The sequence below is a fragment of the Dermacentor variabilis genome, chromosome 3 (assembly GCF_050947875.1).
Source record: "Dermacentor variabilis isolate Ectoservices chromosome 3, ASM5094787v1, whole genome shotgun sequence".
Classification (NCBI taxonomy): Eukaryota; Metazoa; Arthropoda; class Arachnida; order Ixodida; family Ixodidae; genus Dermacentor; species Dermacentor variabilis.
In genome coordinates, this window is record NC_134570.1 from 93,391,578 (window position 1) to 93,406,820 (window position 15,243).

At 44.3% G+C, this 15,243-nt stretch overlaps 1 protein-coding gene across 1 annotated transcript in view; it reads left to right on the forward strand.

The window, feature by feature from the left end:
• The first annotated feature begins 869 nt into the window (after positions 1 to 869).
• Positions 870 to 15,243, forward strand: part of Tpi (triose phosphate isomerase) — a 29,360-nt gene continuing 14,986 nt past the window's right edge. The window contains exons 1-5 of the mRNA XM_075685972.1: positions 870 to 1,165; positions 1,376 to 1,499; positions 1,670 to 1,754; positions 12,467 to 12,599; positions 14,105 to 14,190. Of these exons, the coding sequence (XP_075542087.1) occupies positions 1,054 to 1,165; positions 1,376 to 1,499; positions 1,670 to 1,754; positions 12,467 to 12,599; positions 14,105 to 14,190 (540 nt within the window). The 5' untranslated portion in view covers positions 870 to 1,053. The remainder of the gene's footprint in view (positions 1,166 to 1,375; positions 1,500 to 1,669; positions 1,755 to 12,466; positions 12,600 to 14,104; positions 14,191 to 15,243) is intronic.

Genomic DNA, 15,243 nt, shown 5'->3' on the forward strand with positions numbered 1-15,243 from the left:
AACTTCATAGTTTAGTTTTCTGAGAAGTTGCGATATTTGCCAATTTTTAATAAAAATTTGACGACCTAAATGAGAATTCCGAAACCATCGGGCACTAAATCTTAAGTTTTTCTTTTAAATACAACAAGCCTCGTCAAATTTGGTGCTGTGGTTGCCGAAAAAAACTAATTATGTTTTTACATGTATTTAGATAGAAGCACCCCAGCTAAACCTTCCTCTTAAAGAATGGAAATGCGTGCAAGACAGATGACGACTATTGTTGCGTGGCAAATATACAGGGTGCAACTGTTTTTAGAGCGTACCAGAGGTGCGAGACCTGCCCGCTGATACACCGGAACGGTGTACAACCACGGAAAGGAGACAACACGGGTGCTGGTTCTCCACATTCTTCACTGCACGCCATTTCCGCCAGGTGATAATGGCGGCGTTTTTTTTTTTTTTCCAGTTTCGGTATGAAAAACATTGATTTTTGCAAGCTCTTTGTGATTTACTGACCTGTATTCCAAGCGTGATATTCTGCAGAGAGGAACTTCATATCTAAATGAGCTGAAGCTGGGCTTTTTACATGGTTGCAGCTTTCGTTGCAGTTGACCTTTAATTATAACACCCGACCGACTAACTCCCGATACTAGCTTGCTATATCGAGCTTCATTCAGCAACCACTGGTGCAAGAAGAAAATGTTAGCGCCGTAGTCGGAACAGGATATTGAACTCTATGTTAAAATTTATAGAGCTTTGATTGAAAACAAAGCGATGGGTGGAAACAAGAAACTAGCATACTACTAGCGCTATTTTTGCACAGCGGTGAACTTTAACAGAAAGGGCCAGGCTTGAGCCGAACGAAAGACGCCGAAAGCCGAAACGCCCCGCGTGCCCCGTGCAATACGTCACGTCCGCTCGGCGCTGTCGGCATTTCGAAGGGTTTCGAACGCTCGAGCAGCTCGACGGTTGGCAGGAAAGCAGCTCCGAGATCGCCTTGATATCCGCACAGAGTTGCAGGAGGGCAGCCGTGTTTAGTCTTTGCTAACGACAAACAGTGTACCCGTTGCGAACATGTCCACTCGCAGGTTTTGCGTTGGGGGAAACTGGAAGATGAACGGCAGCAAGAACACCATCAGGGAAATCTGCAACACTCTGAAAGGCGCCAGTCTCGACCCGAACACCGGTGAGAAAGATGAGCTCCGGTATTGCACCGGTGGTTGCGACGATAGAACCTACATTGAAGCGCGGTTACGTATTTTAACGTAATATCTATTGCTTGTTTTTGCACCTTCTACTAAGTTAGCATCACTGTCAAAACTTTGAAAAAGCGAAAGTGATGCTCGTCGCTGTTCCTTGTGCTAGTCGCTTTCAAACAGCGTGTTTTCTATTTCAGAGGTGATTATCGCGTGCCCAGCACCGTATCTGGACTACTGCAGGAGCTTGCTCCCACCATCTGTCGCCCTCGCAGCGCAAAATTGCTACAAGGTTGAAAAAGGCGCTTTTACTGGCGAAATTAGGTACGTATAGCTGGGTGTCTTATTAAATCTGTTGTATCCGTGCGTATGCGGCGAGTTCCTTACGTTATAAATCTGCGTTCATGTTGAGAGTGTTTTTTGACCAGTGAGCTCTTAGAAACTTGGGAACTTGTAGAAACTGATGTACTCTGTACGGTGTTTTTCTCTTGCAGCGCCGGCATGATAAAGGACTGCGGTGGCCAGTGGGTCATATTGGGCCATTCGGAGCGCAGGCACATCTTCAAGGAGGCTGATGAGGTTGGTGGTTTTTGCCTACTGGCCTACTCGTTTAACTGGTGTGTGGATCCTTTCACAGCAGTCAGCCGCTTTGACCTCCACTTGACCTTGACAGAAATCGGGTTGACAGATTGAAGCCCGCGCGGTGCTGCCTGCTTCATCTTTTCTAAATATAGTAGGCAGCAGACGGTGCAGTGCACACACCGATGTCATTCTTTCGAAGCTGCTGCTTAATTCTTTTGTTGTAGTTCAGGTTATGGGGCGTTAACCCGAGATTAGATTAGTTTCGGTTTCGTGTTTACTCACTTAATTCCGTGTTGGTAAATTTGTCACCGCCCTTGTATTGTGGAATGGTAGTACAGTGCAAAGCAGTTTTAGCAAAGAGCGATTTGGTGATCGTATTTTTGAGCTATTGGGAGTCTTTAAATAATATGAGCTTGATAATCATTCTAGGAAGGTGTACTTGTCTATGTACAAATATGTATCTCATTGGTATGTAATGACACTGCAATTTGCAATTCCCAGACTTTTCTGAGCAATCTTAGTAGTTATGTAACATTATCTGCAATTCTGCTGCAGTGTGGAAGGTTTGGTGTGCATGCATTTAGAATTAATGTCCAATTTGCATTGCATATATAAACTTTTCTTTAGCTCTTCTCGGATTTCAACTACAAACTTCACCTGTCTGTCTCCGCCCTATATTTTGCAATTCAACGATTAAGCAAGTCTTAAAGCAGTGCTGACACAAAATTTGTCTTGTTTTTATATATTTAAGAGATAGATCTCAACCCGGTAATTACATTATGGAGCCTCAATTTTTCTAGTGAAACGTAAAATAGCATTGCCTTTTAATGCAACTTGTTCAAAACATGCACTAAGTTGGGCACTGCTTTGGGCGTGAAACGAAAGTCTATTCAGGTCACCAAAACCTGCAGTGGTGGTCTCATGGTAGTGGACACCACTGACAGGTACTGACACACAGTATGGCCGTGCTGCCAAGAGCAGAGTCCATTCAGCACTTGACTGAATAATGGGAGAGAGGGCCCCCTGAACTTCCAAGAATGCACACAATTGCAAAGACCAGTTTGACAGCTTTCAGCAACATTGTCGTTATATAACCTTCAATGACTGCATCGAGCTGACTGGCACTTTAGTTTGGTACCATCTGACCGCCACCTCAGATTACAGTGATGTGGATAGTCTCCTGCTTACATTGAAAGCATTGTTGCACTACACGCACATTTTGAACTGGTTTACTAAAAAGCTTTATCATTCTTTGTGGCACTCTTGAGGAAATAAGTCTAGGTACCCTAGTTATGGAGTCTACGGCCTAAAATTTTGCAGCACAAAATTTTTGTCAGTACAGTGAAACCTAATTAAACCATAGTTGGCCGGACCTCGCAAAAAGTATGTACTAAACGATAGTACTGCTTAACCGAAATAGGATGAGATCGCCCACTTACCTGTCGAAAACGAAACTCGGAGAGAGTGCGATGAAAGGGGAAAAAGACATGCAGTATTTATTCACTTTGCATGACAAAAGTTATTTAATTTGATGCCGCGACGGCCTAGCAGCGACGACAGCGGCCTCAAACTTACTGAAGCTACGAGCCAGCTTTTCAGCCAGCCCCTTCTTCTCACAAACACTCGCATCGCAGATTCCTCGTTGGCGTTGCATGTTCTCCATGCACACAGGTGGTAGCGCTGCAGAAGTTGCATGGCGCCTTTTTCATTACGGGGTGCTGTTCTTGTTACGACGATTGCATTCATGAGGCTGACATAACGCACAGCTTCTGTAGCTGTCAGGCTTGAATCGCGCCCGTGCTGTTGCTTTCTGTTTCGTCCACATCACTGTCGCTAGTCGACACTACGGCAACAACATAGGCAAGAATGGCAAAAAGTCGAACCTCGTAGCCGATATCTCTTCGCGGTTGCAGCAGCGCTGCCGCGAAACTTCTTCACATTCCAAATGCCACGCACCCTAGTCAACAGCAGATCCCTGTCACATGCCAGCGCAGACTTCGTGTCACATTCGATAGCACGAACAATGTCTAATTTTTCTTCTATGCTGAGCACCCGGTGTCTTTTTTATCCGAGCTTCGGCATGATGCAAGCCTTTGCTCTCTGGCACGGCGCTGAAATGATTTTGATGTTGATGCGGCTTCACGCGCACACGGAGGGTGCTTGGAGGCCGTTCTGATCTGAGGCTTGTTCTGCCGGGCCACCCGATAGAGACGACGCACTGCCATGTTTGCACGACAAAAAAGTGGAAAAACCGGGTGTTAACTGATACGTATGCAATAAGCTGGTGCGGTTTATGCGGATACAAAACACATTATGTTCAATGGCTGCTGAGTCGAGGATTTGACTTTACTACTTTTAAAACGAAACTGCTGTTTAAGCGGGTACGGTTTAACGGGGCTTTACTGTACCCCTTCAACTAGCCCAAATATCAATTCTCATGAACATTTCTTTCTCAGCTAACCTAATCTTTCCATTGGTTCAAAATATAGGCAGCTGTTACAATATGTTTTCCTTTAGGACCACTGTTTCATAGCGGTGTTATTGGTTCATGCCTGTGATAGGCATCTGCTTTTCACTGCACCCACGTGTATACCTTTGCCCTTAGTGCCGGTGGTAATCGGCAGATGACAAAGATGCAACTGTCAGATCCACACTTGCATGTAGCTATTGTGTCCAGGTACTCCAGAACGTTTTTGGGAGTGGGGGGGAAGTATTGTCGTCTTTGTATGTTGTGTTTATTATTTTTTTGCAAGTCTTTATCTTATTATGCAAGAGTTTTCAGTGGTATGTTTTGAAGTTGCACCATAGAAATGGCTACCACTTCGGACAGATTGGAAATGCCAATCAGACGCCGCTCTACTTTGACATGCCTGCCACCACAACCATTAAAAAGAAGGGAGCGAAGCAAGTGCGCATTTTGTCTTCTGGCTACGAAAAAACTAGTCACTGCAATACTTTGTTGCTCTGCAGATGGGCACAAGCTGCCCTCGTATCTTCAGATGGAAGACGCTCCCGAAAGGAATCATGTTTCCGAGTGCTGTGATTGTGCATGCAAATGAAAAAGGTTGGAGGACCATGGAGTTGGTCGCTGACTGGATTGATAACGCTTGGTAGAATAGAGACGGCGGCAGTTTCGGTCTGCATGGGATGCTTGTGCTCAAAGCGTTCAGGTGCCACCTTGACCAGCGCATCAAGGACAAGCTGGCTGCATGCAACACCAACCTTGTCGTGATACCCGGCGGCATGACATCGCAGCTCCATCCGCTCGATGTTTGTTTGAACAAGCCAGTGAAAGAATTCAGGTGCTCTACACCGAATGGCTTGTGAGTGGCTCCCACGTATTCACGCCTGCCAATAAAATGAAGCGTGCCTTGCTGCAGAACTTTGCTGGACGGATGAAATATGCATGGTGCACGATCCAGTCTGCCATGGTCAACAAGGCCTTTAAAAAGTGCGGGATTTCGAATGCCATGGACAGCACCAAGAATTAAAGGCTTTGGTCTGTTGATAGCAATAAGGAGTTGTCTGATAGCGATGACAAGTGATCTATTGCCCCATTCGACTCGTACCAGCGCTGTGAAAATCTGGGCGGCAAGGTACGCCGCTTCCATTTGTGTACTTATTCATCACAACTTTAGTGTATTGGGAATAAATGTTTTTTCGAAATGAGAGAAAATAGTATTTCTATATGAAAGTACGAGGTACGCGGTGTTGTACTTTTTTTTTTCTTTCTTTTTGGTCATGGAAGATAGGTGCACGTTGCAATCGAGGTTTCATGTTTTGTTTTTTTGTCACTAAAAACGGGTGCGCTTTGGTTGAGTTTTGGATGTCTGGCCTAAAGAAAGGCTTGTGTAAGTTTTTTTACAAGAAAACCAAAATTGATGCAATAAGGGGTTAATTCATGAGAATGGTAAATTGATATAGTTGGTACTAGTTCATAATTAACAACAATGAAATTAAAGTGCAGGGTGTCTACCAACTGGGAATTCTCAGGGATTTCGAATAGTCTGCAAATACTCAAGGAAAATTCGGGGAATTTGGGCTTCTATCAGGGAAAATTAGCTGTAATTTTATTGAAAGAGATTAAAAGTGGCGGTAATGATGGCTCGACCAACATAGAGAGGTCGTAACGAATCGCCTTTGACGCCGTATCGTCGGCTGGAGGAGTTACCAGTGTACAGTCAACGACCGACTTTCCGGACGGCCGATAATTCTGACGGCTTCGCGGCACCACCGCGGACCTCATAAAGTCGATCTATAGGAAGGTCTGAAGTTTCAGACGCAAGAACCCTTCTCCGTCCGATTCGCCGGACTTTTTGCTGTCAGGTCCGAAACAGCATTAATCAATGCCACCACCGCCGCTGTTTGATAACGTCGCAGCCTCGAACCGGCGCTCTCGCATGCAGATCTGCTGGCAGTCGTAGCCACCACCGTGGCAAACGCTATACCTAGCTGCTTTGACGTTCGTTAAGCTTCTTGCCGTTCGGCGCCATGTTTTTCATTGAAAGAATTCGCCGCTGTCAACAATGGCACCGACTCCAACTTTGTGGTCCTCGCAATTAGCTTCAAAACGCGAAAAGCACGACGCGTTGCATAATGCTGGTTCCCAAAAGTCAGCTTCGCCTCAATACAGCCTTGTTGCCCACCGAAGCATACGTGAAAGTATTGCGGTGAAGCATAACAAATGTGGGAAGGGGCAATTGTCACGCGACAAAGTATGTATTCCTAAATTATACACGAGTCCAGCCGCAATCTCCTGTCATAATACGAGCACCGATATGCGTAAGAAGGGTAGTCTCAGGCCTTTTCGGATGTGCCTGCAGTGATTTGAGCCATTAAGGGCAGTAAAAGACATGCATTCATTTTTTTTTAACTGCCTTATTTTTCGGACGTTTTCGGAGCCTCTAGTGTGTCCGAAAAATCGGGCGTTGACTGTACAAGGCCAGGAGGATGCTTTTGGGGCAAGCGCGCGGCGGAAGGAGGTTGAGAACAGAAAGGACCTACGCACCCAGGTAGCACAAAAGAGATACGTAACGTTTTCGTAGCGTTTATCCAAGACGATAAAAACGGGTTAAAGAAGACACGAATGAGAGAACTTCGGCGGGAAAGCGTCGGATATCTCTGCTAATGTCCGGCTTAATTACTTTCTTGAGACGATCTAGAACAGGTCTGCAAGACGTATTCGAAAAGCTGGTCTAGGAATAGGATTGGGAAAGACACAAGTAATCCCTTTGCCAAAACTATTCGTAACCAATTTCTAAACGTTTTTAGGACGTTATCAAAAAGCTGGTCTAGAAGCGGTCTTGAAAGGTTTACGATCATCTGAAGCTAATTTTCGCGGGTGACGGGCGCGATCAGACATCGTTGTTCAAAACACGCGTTTAGTTTCGCCTCACGCGACTGGCCTATGCCGCGCAGACGTCGTCAGCCGCACCCGTTGGCACGGCCTAGGCCAATCGCGTGAGGTGAAACTGATCGGGCGTTTCGAACAACGATCTCCGATCGCGCCCCAGATGAGTAGAAGCGTCGGTGTTGACTGTAAGAGCCATGGCGCAGTGCTAAGCACTGTTCCCCGCATGGCCGGTGCATCGTCTACCAAGTCGCACGGAAATGAGCCTGTTAGGAATAATAAATCCTTAATACCGCCTTTAGTAAGCTACGATGCTTACAACCACAATGGGAATGACATCCTGCAAAGAACAAATGGCCACGTCTTGGTGGGTGGCCAGACCAAGCCCTTCATGCCAAGAGTGCATGAAATGAGAACATTGTGACAAAGCAAGGACACTTTATTAAAATGTAATACTTATGCAAGGTTCGAAAAAACTGTGTGAGAAATGCAAATAGAAATAAAAGTACATCAACAATGACAAAAGTCGCAGAAAGGATTCGTAATGAACTCGAAAGTGAACATTCACTAGCACATAAACAAAATTCCAAGTACACATACAAAAATGAACAGAAAAACCTGGAGTGTACTAAAGTGTCTAATTTATCATAGTAAAGTGCGCGTGCTATTAGATGGACTAGAGTTATGCAGAAGTGACATCGGAGCGAATGGAAGAAGTAGACTGAAAAATGCAAGAGTGTGAATTGTATGGTAACTGCCTCCAAGCAATGTTACCAATCATCTAGAAGCTTGAAAAGAGCACAAAAAGAAATACCACCGCATACCATCATAAAACAATCCTGTGACAGAAATAAAAAAAAATGGGAACAATGCAAAATTGGAAATATTGCCTTTAGGATATATCAAAGAAGGTAATGGGGAGAAAAAATAACCATACAACAAAAAAGCAATAAAGTGAAATTAGTACAGAATACTTAAACATACTTATACATTCAGTGCAACAAGTGAACACTACTGTAGTACAGCGAACGATGAGACAGTAATGCTGCATCTTGCCACTCCAGAACGTGAGAAATTAATATGCAAGCCTCATATTAGAAACTTACATAAACATGGAAATACACTGGAATGCACTGGAAGCTGCATTTGTGTAACAAAGGAAGCAATGGTCATAATAAATAGTAAGTGTTTTATCTAAAAAGCCCTTTACAAGAGGCAAAGTTGTACCTCTCTGGCAAAAATAAAGTTGCAACGAATAATTTGCAAACCAGCAAATACATTAATTAGCACACTGACATGTCACACTTTGCGCAAATTTCCAGTCTCCTAAAGTAAAAAAAAAGCACTCTGAATGAGAAAAACGTTTAACACATGTAGCCCAGAGCAATTTCTTTGCCAGTTCACTCACACTTTCACATCCAAAAACATTTGCCACAAAGTCCAGGCGCAGTTCCACTGATGTTTACCAATTGACCCCCACTTTCACGTCCAAAAATATTTGGCACACAGTCCAGGCAGAGCTTCATAGATAAACAGCTTGAGAGCACCCTACTGATTATTGTGCAGTCCCGCTGCTGGAAATAGAACTGCCGCACATGCTGGTAGTGGTTTCAATCTAGACACACTTGCTGCCCTGGACTAGACACACTTGCTGCCCTGGACAGGTATGTTCAGATATCTGCACTGGTGCTCGATTTTGTCGAAGTAGACACATTGATGCACTACGCTGGTAATTGAAATGTTTTGAATGCAAAAGTATTGGCTTCACCAGAAAGACTTGCCCACATACCACCACTGGCATATATATGCACTTGCTCTTCACTCAGTAGCATTGAACTTAGTGTTCCCTATGTGGGAGCCATGTGTAAAACCGGTGTCACACGACCACTCTCGATCGCGATCAAGCCTGATCCGGATCGAAATTATCGATGCGACTGGCTCACTCTCGTAGCTTGCGCAGAGGAGCCATCACGACCGAGAAATTAGATTTGTAACGGGCTGGATAGCGGCTAAAAGAGCCCCGTGTGAAACCGGTATCAAATTATGCACAGACGTACGCTAGGAAAATGTGTTGCACAAGGACAAAGAACTGCGACATGCCCTGTTGTGCGAAGCGCGCGAACAGAACACATTTATATATATATATTAAAAAAAAACTGCGAGAGCGCTTCGCGAACTCCATGCGCACACATGGCACCCGCACGAACTCTGCAGGCCGCCGTAAAGCGCGAAGGGCGCACAGCGTACATTCCGACACATGTCCCAAACTGCAAACAATCGTGCTACCTAAAGCATACAAGTTATTTTATACCAAGGGCATACTCGACTCACGTATGCAGTATGCACAAGCGAGTTATGCAGCGTACATGCTGTATCCATTCGCCAAATAGTAAAATTGATAACAAGCACAAAGCTACAAGGGACTCAATACATTACTACCATTTGAGGCGTCAAATAAAATCTAATTTGGCCGTTTCATATATTGGACACAATATATGGACACATGTGGTACCCGGTAATACCATGAAATACCCATCACGTGGGTAAAGGGGGCGAAAACACAATCGAGAACCTGAAGCGCAAACGATAAAAGCACGGTATGGTGCACGCAAAATTCTGTCAGTGCGCTGTAGCGCGAGGGAAGAAAATAGGGCGAGCACTTGACCTCACCTTTTGGGATACCGCACTAGTAGTGAATCATTAAAAAAAAGCCTGTTTGAACCAGTTTCCTTGTCTGCAACACTCTTGCTAAACGGGAGACTAAAATACCACGATGATGGCTCTATTGCGGAGATCGGCAAGGTGCGCACAGACAGAAATTTTGCCGCCTTTCTTCGCAGTCTGCAAAATGCTTTCTTGTTAGGATCACGCATAGCGGCCGACCCCGACGCTAGGGACACACAGGCACGATTTCGTCCCTCTAACTTTCGTCTTTATACTGCCCTTAACGCCTTAATTACAGCGTCAGTGAAAAGGCGCCTCACATAACATGACAATGAACTTGAAGAGCTGATTAGTGCCCTCCACTCCACGCCCTCCAATTGAAAACACTACTGATTTCCAAATTAAACTACACAAACAGATCGCACAACCCAAACTAATCACAGAACGTCGTTTTCTTGACGGCAAAACCCTGCAACACTTACATGACAAAGGGCAGCGGCAGCACATTCAGAACAGCCGCTATCATACTACAGCGCAATGCAAGTGCGATAACGTTATTATGCCCGGCTCAAACAGATCGCACAACCCAAACTAATCACAGAATGTCGTTTTCTTGACAGCAAAGCACTGCAACACTTACATGACAAAGGGCAGCGGCAGCACATTCAGAACAGTCGCAAACAGACCATAGTGCCATGCGAGTGCGATAACGTAACTATGCCCGGCTTCACGAATAACGTGGCCGCCTTGATCACATAACAATTGGAAAACACTACTGATTTCCAAATTAAAACCGCACAACCGAAACTGATCACAGAATATCGTTTTCTTGACAGCAAAACACTGCAACACTTACATAGCAAAGGGCAGCGGCAGCACGTTCAGAACAGCCGCAAACACACCACAGCGCAATGCGAGTGCGGTGACGCGACGACGCCATGACGACGCGACTATGCTCCGGCTCGCCCGGCTGCCCGGTATTACGAATCACGTGGCCACCTTGGTCACATGATTTGACGACGGTATCGCCACCTTGCGCAAGGTTGGATCGCGTTGATGGGTTGTTGAATATTGTAGAAGCCGCTAAAGAGGCTGACGCGCCGTGGCGTGGCGGTGGCGTTTTGAGTCGTTTGCAAAACGTATTCACCCCTCGTTTTTAAGCTGTCTGGCTTCCAACGTTATCAAAACGTATTCACCCCTCGTTTTTAAGCTATCTTGTTTGGAACGTCTTTGATGCGTCGATTTTGGTCAAAAATCCGTTTCAGACGTTGAATCCCTTAATACGACGTTTTCAAGACTTTGTGTGCTACCTGGGCATTGCAGAAGGACTGGGATAGGAACCATGCTGCCGCTTCTTCCAAGGAGCTTGAGCTCAAAAAACAAAGTAGTGGCTGATGCCAAAATGCAGTTGTCCCTTATCCAAACCAAAATAAATTCTTTAAAGTAGTTAAACGCAACACTGAGGCTTTGTGCGCGGGCTGAGGGTATGTCAGGGCAGTTGAGGTTGACACACCAGCTGTCGAGACAGAATCTCACTTGTAACAATGTTCGGGCCTCATACCAATGAGCTTGCTATCAGTTTATAGAAGTAGCCCATGTCCCCTTCAGTTGCAGCATCCACATTTGTGGACGCGACCTATTTTTGCCATTTCTGTGCAGTGGTGGCAAGGAATAGAGCAGACATTAAGCTTAGGGTAAATTGAACGTTATGATAACCCAAATTACTTCCATTTTACTTCTGAGTGGTATGTATCATTACAGAGTACTGCTCTGGTGAAGGCACTACTGTGTTTTACGTGACGTTTGACATAGGGCATGTTGGTAGCAGCCTTGAAATATACTTTTTCCTTTCTTGAATTCGAGTGGGGGATTTAATCCTTTTTATAAAGAAATGTAGCATGACTGACTTTGCAATATTCAAATATTTATTTACTCTATAGTACTGATGACTCATAAAATGCTCAGAGTTATTCTGCCACCTTGATTTGCTTTCAGTGAAGTCTCAAGCACCATCTATGCTTCACTTATGTATCGACAGTCGCTTATAATTCGTGACTGAATGGTATATTCGAAAATATTTGTTTCTATGTTCATGTCATTTTAATCTTATTTGAGAATAAACAAACTCGATTTGCAATAAGTTTTATGTTTTGTTTTCAAAGATATTTTATGTGCTGGGATTTTACTAACCCCTCTCTCCTGATTCCTTTTTCAATAAAATAAACGCTGCTCCTTACTATTGAAATGGGATTCTTTTTGTTTATTTTTTAGCATGCTTATTAGAGAGTGACAGCATCGGGCGACATGGCGTCAGCCCGCCTTGACATAAAACAAAGTTCTGTCACTCGGGGAAAACCTGGAAAACTCGGGGAATTCGGAAATGACAACTTGGTAGACACCCTGGCAAGAATGTAGCAGAGCTGTTTCTGTCTTTCATGCTTATTCCTATTTCCCCATTTAAGGTGCTGTTATTTATTATATACTTAAGCTGAAAATTTCTTTTGGTACTTTGCATGCTCAATTCAGCCATTGTTGCTGTTCCATTGAAGCATGATTTGCATAGAACCAGAGTGGACCCGATGCATAGTGGTTAACTTTGATAATAATCTTCGATGATGTTCCCCACAATTTGCATTTGTTTATAGTCTGATGCAAGGCCATGTAATCATTGCACTGTCTGCTTTGTCTGTCCCAGCTCATTGGTGAAAAAGTGAAGCATGCCTTGGAATCTGGTCTCGGTGTCATAGCCTGCATCGGCGAGTTGCTGGAGGAGAGGGAGGCCAACAAGACCGAGGAAGTGTGCTACCGGCAGACCAAGGCAATTGCATGTATGTTGCCCCTGTTATTTGGCTGACTTCATGCATAACTTTAGCTGCTGAGGCTGCAAGGTTTACTTGTGAAGCGTTTCCACACGGAGGTTCTTAAAGGGACACTAAGGAGAAAAATGATTTGAGCAGTATTAGTTAATGAAGCTTCCGTAATGCCAGAAATGGCATTCTTATCATGCGATGAAGTTTGGTAAGCCTGAAGAGGTTCTAAAACTAAAAATGGGTGGCTGTGCTGCCTCGAAGTTCCTTCACCAGCTTGCCGTGATGAGATAGATTTTGACGGCATCATCTCGAGTCTAGTTGATGTTTTTATTCGTAACAACGCGCTACATTGTACTTTTGAAGGGCCAAAGACTGAACTTAAGAAGTTTTAAGAAATTTTACTGAACCCGCAACAGACCACATAAAAAAAAAAACTGCAGTCTGTAATGTCACCCTGACATCGATGCTATGGTATCAGTGCCAAATTCCAAAAATGGTTCTTCATCCCTCACTTTCTCTTCTATTATTCAACTTACCACCTCAAAATGAAGAAAATAACATTGATAGCATAATTTATCAGTCTAAAGCAATTTAGAATTACTCTTTATTGTCGCTTTAGAGAATGCTGAGCTAGGGAAGGCTCTCACTGCATGATGCGCTGTAGCTGGTAACAACAAAAGAACGCAATGGCAAATGCACCACTGTCAACTCTGAACAGAATTTGTATCTTAGGTCTGCACAGTGAGCGGCTACTTGCTCATACTTACTTGCCAATAGTTTTTCAGGCTGATTCACACTCCTTCTCGCGCCCTCGCACATCACTGACTTGTGTACATATTCGCTTTCACTCACACTTACCGGTACCCATGATAATGCTCATACTCGTGTCCTCTTACACTCACCAGCGCTTATCCACACAGTCGATGTCACCTACTTTCATTTGTACTTGCATTAACTGGCTCTCACTCCTGTTATACAGGGCCACTAAAACTCCCCGGCACTCATACTCATGCCCAATCATGCATTTAGTCACTCACTCGTGCTCTATCCAATATCTGTGAAATCAGTGCGGATGCACAATGCCACTGTCCTAATGAGTGAGTATGCTGACCTGTAAGTTGTATGCTAGATGCACCAGCCAAATTAAGTTTTATTCCTGTTACATTACTGCCGAGGCAAAATTTCAGTATTAGAGGCACCCCTTGGTAACTTATTGTTGCAGCACAGAAAGGAGGTGCAGTGTAGTTTTGTCGCAGGCAGAGCTCGTAATGGATTTCAAACAGCAAATTACTGTACATGTGCTACCACACGAAAGGAATGACGAGTGTGATGTGCTTGTGACATACGATACTGTGAGCATGCTAGTATCTGCTCAAAGTGTCTTGTTTGAGTGTGTATGCTCTAATGAACTTTATACTACATATAATTTTTGCAGTTTTTCTTAAAGAGTGATTCTAAAGGTGTTGCATACTGCCAAATGCTAGAACTGATGTCAAATATAGTAAAATAAATTTTCTTTGTAGCGCAAGTCAAGGACTGGACTAAGGTTGTCATCGCCTATGAACCTGTCTGGGCCATTGGTACTGGGAAAACTGCTTCTCCTGACCAGGTGAGCTCATATCATTGTATAGCAGGCTTCTAGCAATTCAGTCTTTTGCTTATATTAAAGCCAGCCGAGGGCTTGACCAGCACCCATACATTTATATGGGCCAAAACTAATTTCGATCCTGAAATTGGCCCTCACTGAATAAATTGAATTTGTCTGGTCAGCAAGAATGCTCCTGACCCCATGGGGACCATAGTGGCGACAGTGTCTGTCTTGGCAGCACTAGGGAACAGTGAATGCATTGAAGAACCGTCATGTCCCACCGATAATATCTATTTTCAGTTTGCCCTAGGAAGATTATCATGCTGGAATGGTAACTCACAATAAATGATTCATCATCATCAGCCTATCCTATGTCCACTGCAGAATGAAGGCCTTTCCCTGCAATCTCCAATTACCCCCTTCCTGCGCAAACCAATTACAACTACAGTCAAATCTCATTACTACAAACCCCACATTAACGAATTTCTCAAATTTAAAAATATGTTAAAAGATCATCGCCATATATCCTATATTTTCAATGTAAAAATATTTCATAACTACGAATTTAAATACAGCGCATATTTCAGAATAATGCTCAAATTCGGCTCAAAGTAACAGCGCCGCAACTCTCGCGTGAAACAAACCACGAGTGCAGTAGCCATCATTATCACAGTGTCAAGTGCCAACTACTTCACCGCAAACTTCAGCAAGAACTTCACGACAAAGGTTTGGCGATGTTTGCACGAGATCCAACAATGAATGCAGCTAGCGACGGCGCCAAGAACAAACAAAACCAGTTTTTGCTTCAGGACATATTGGAAGTATTGCAGGAAATCGATGCTGGGAAAAAGTAAATGTGTGCAGACAGCGTGGCATTGCCCCTTCGACCGTCACGACCATTTTGAAAGACTGAGGCAAGATTGTCAAGCTTTACCGGGAATCTCAACTCGCTCCCACGAGGAAACGGCTACGACTGGGAAAATTTCAAAATGTGGACCAAGCTGTTCTCACGTAGTTCAAAGCTGCCAGACTGCAAAACGTTCCCGTGTCTGGCCCAATGCTCCAATAAAAAGC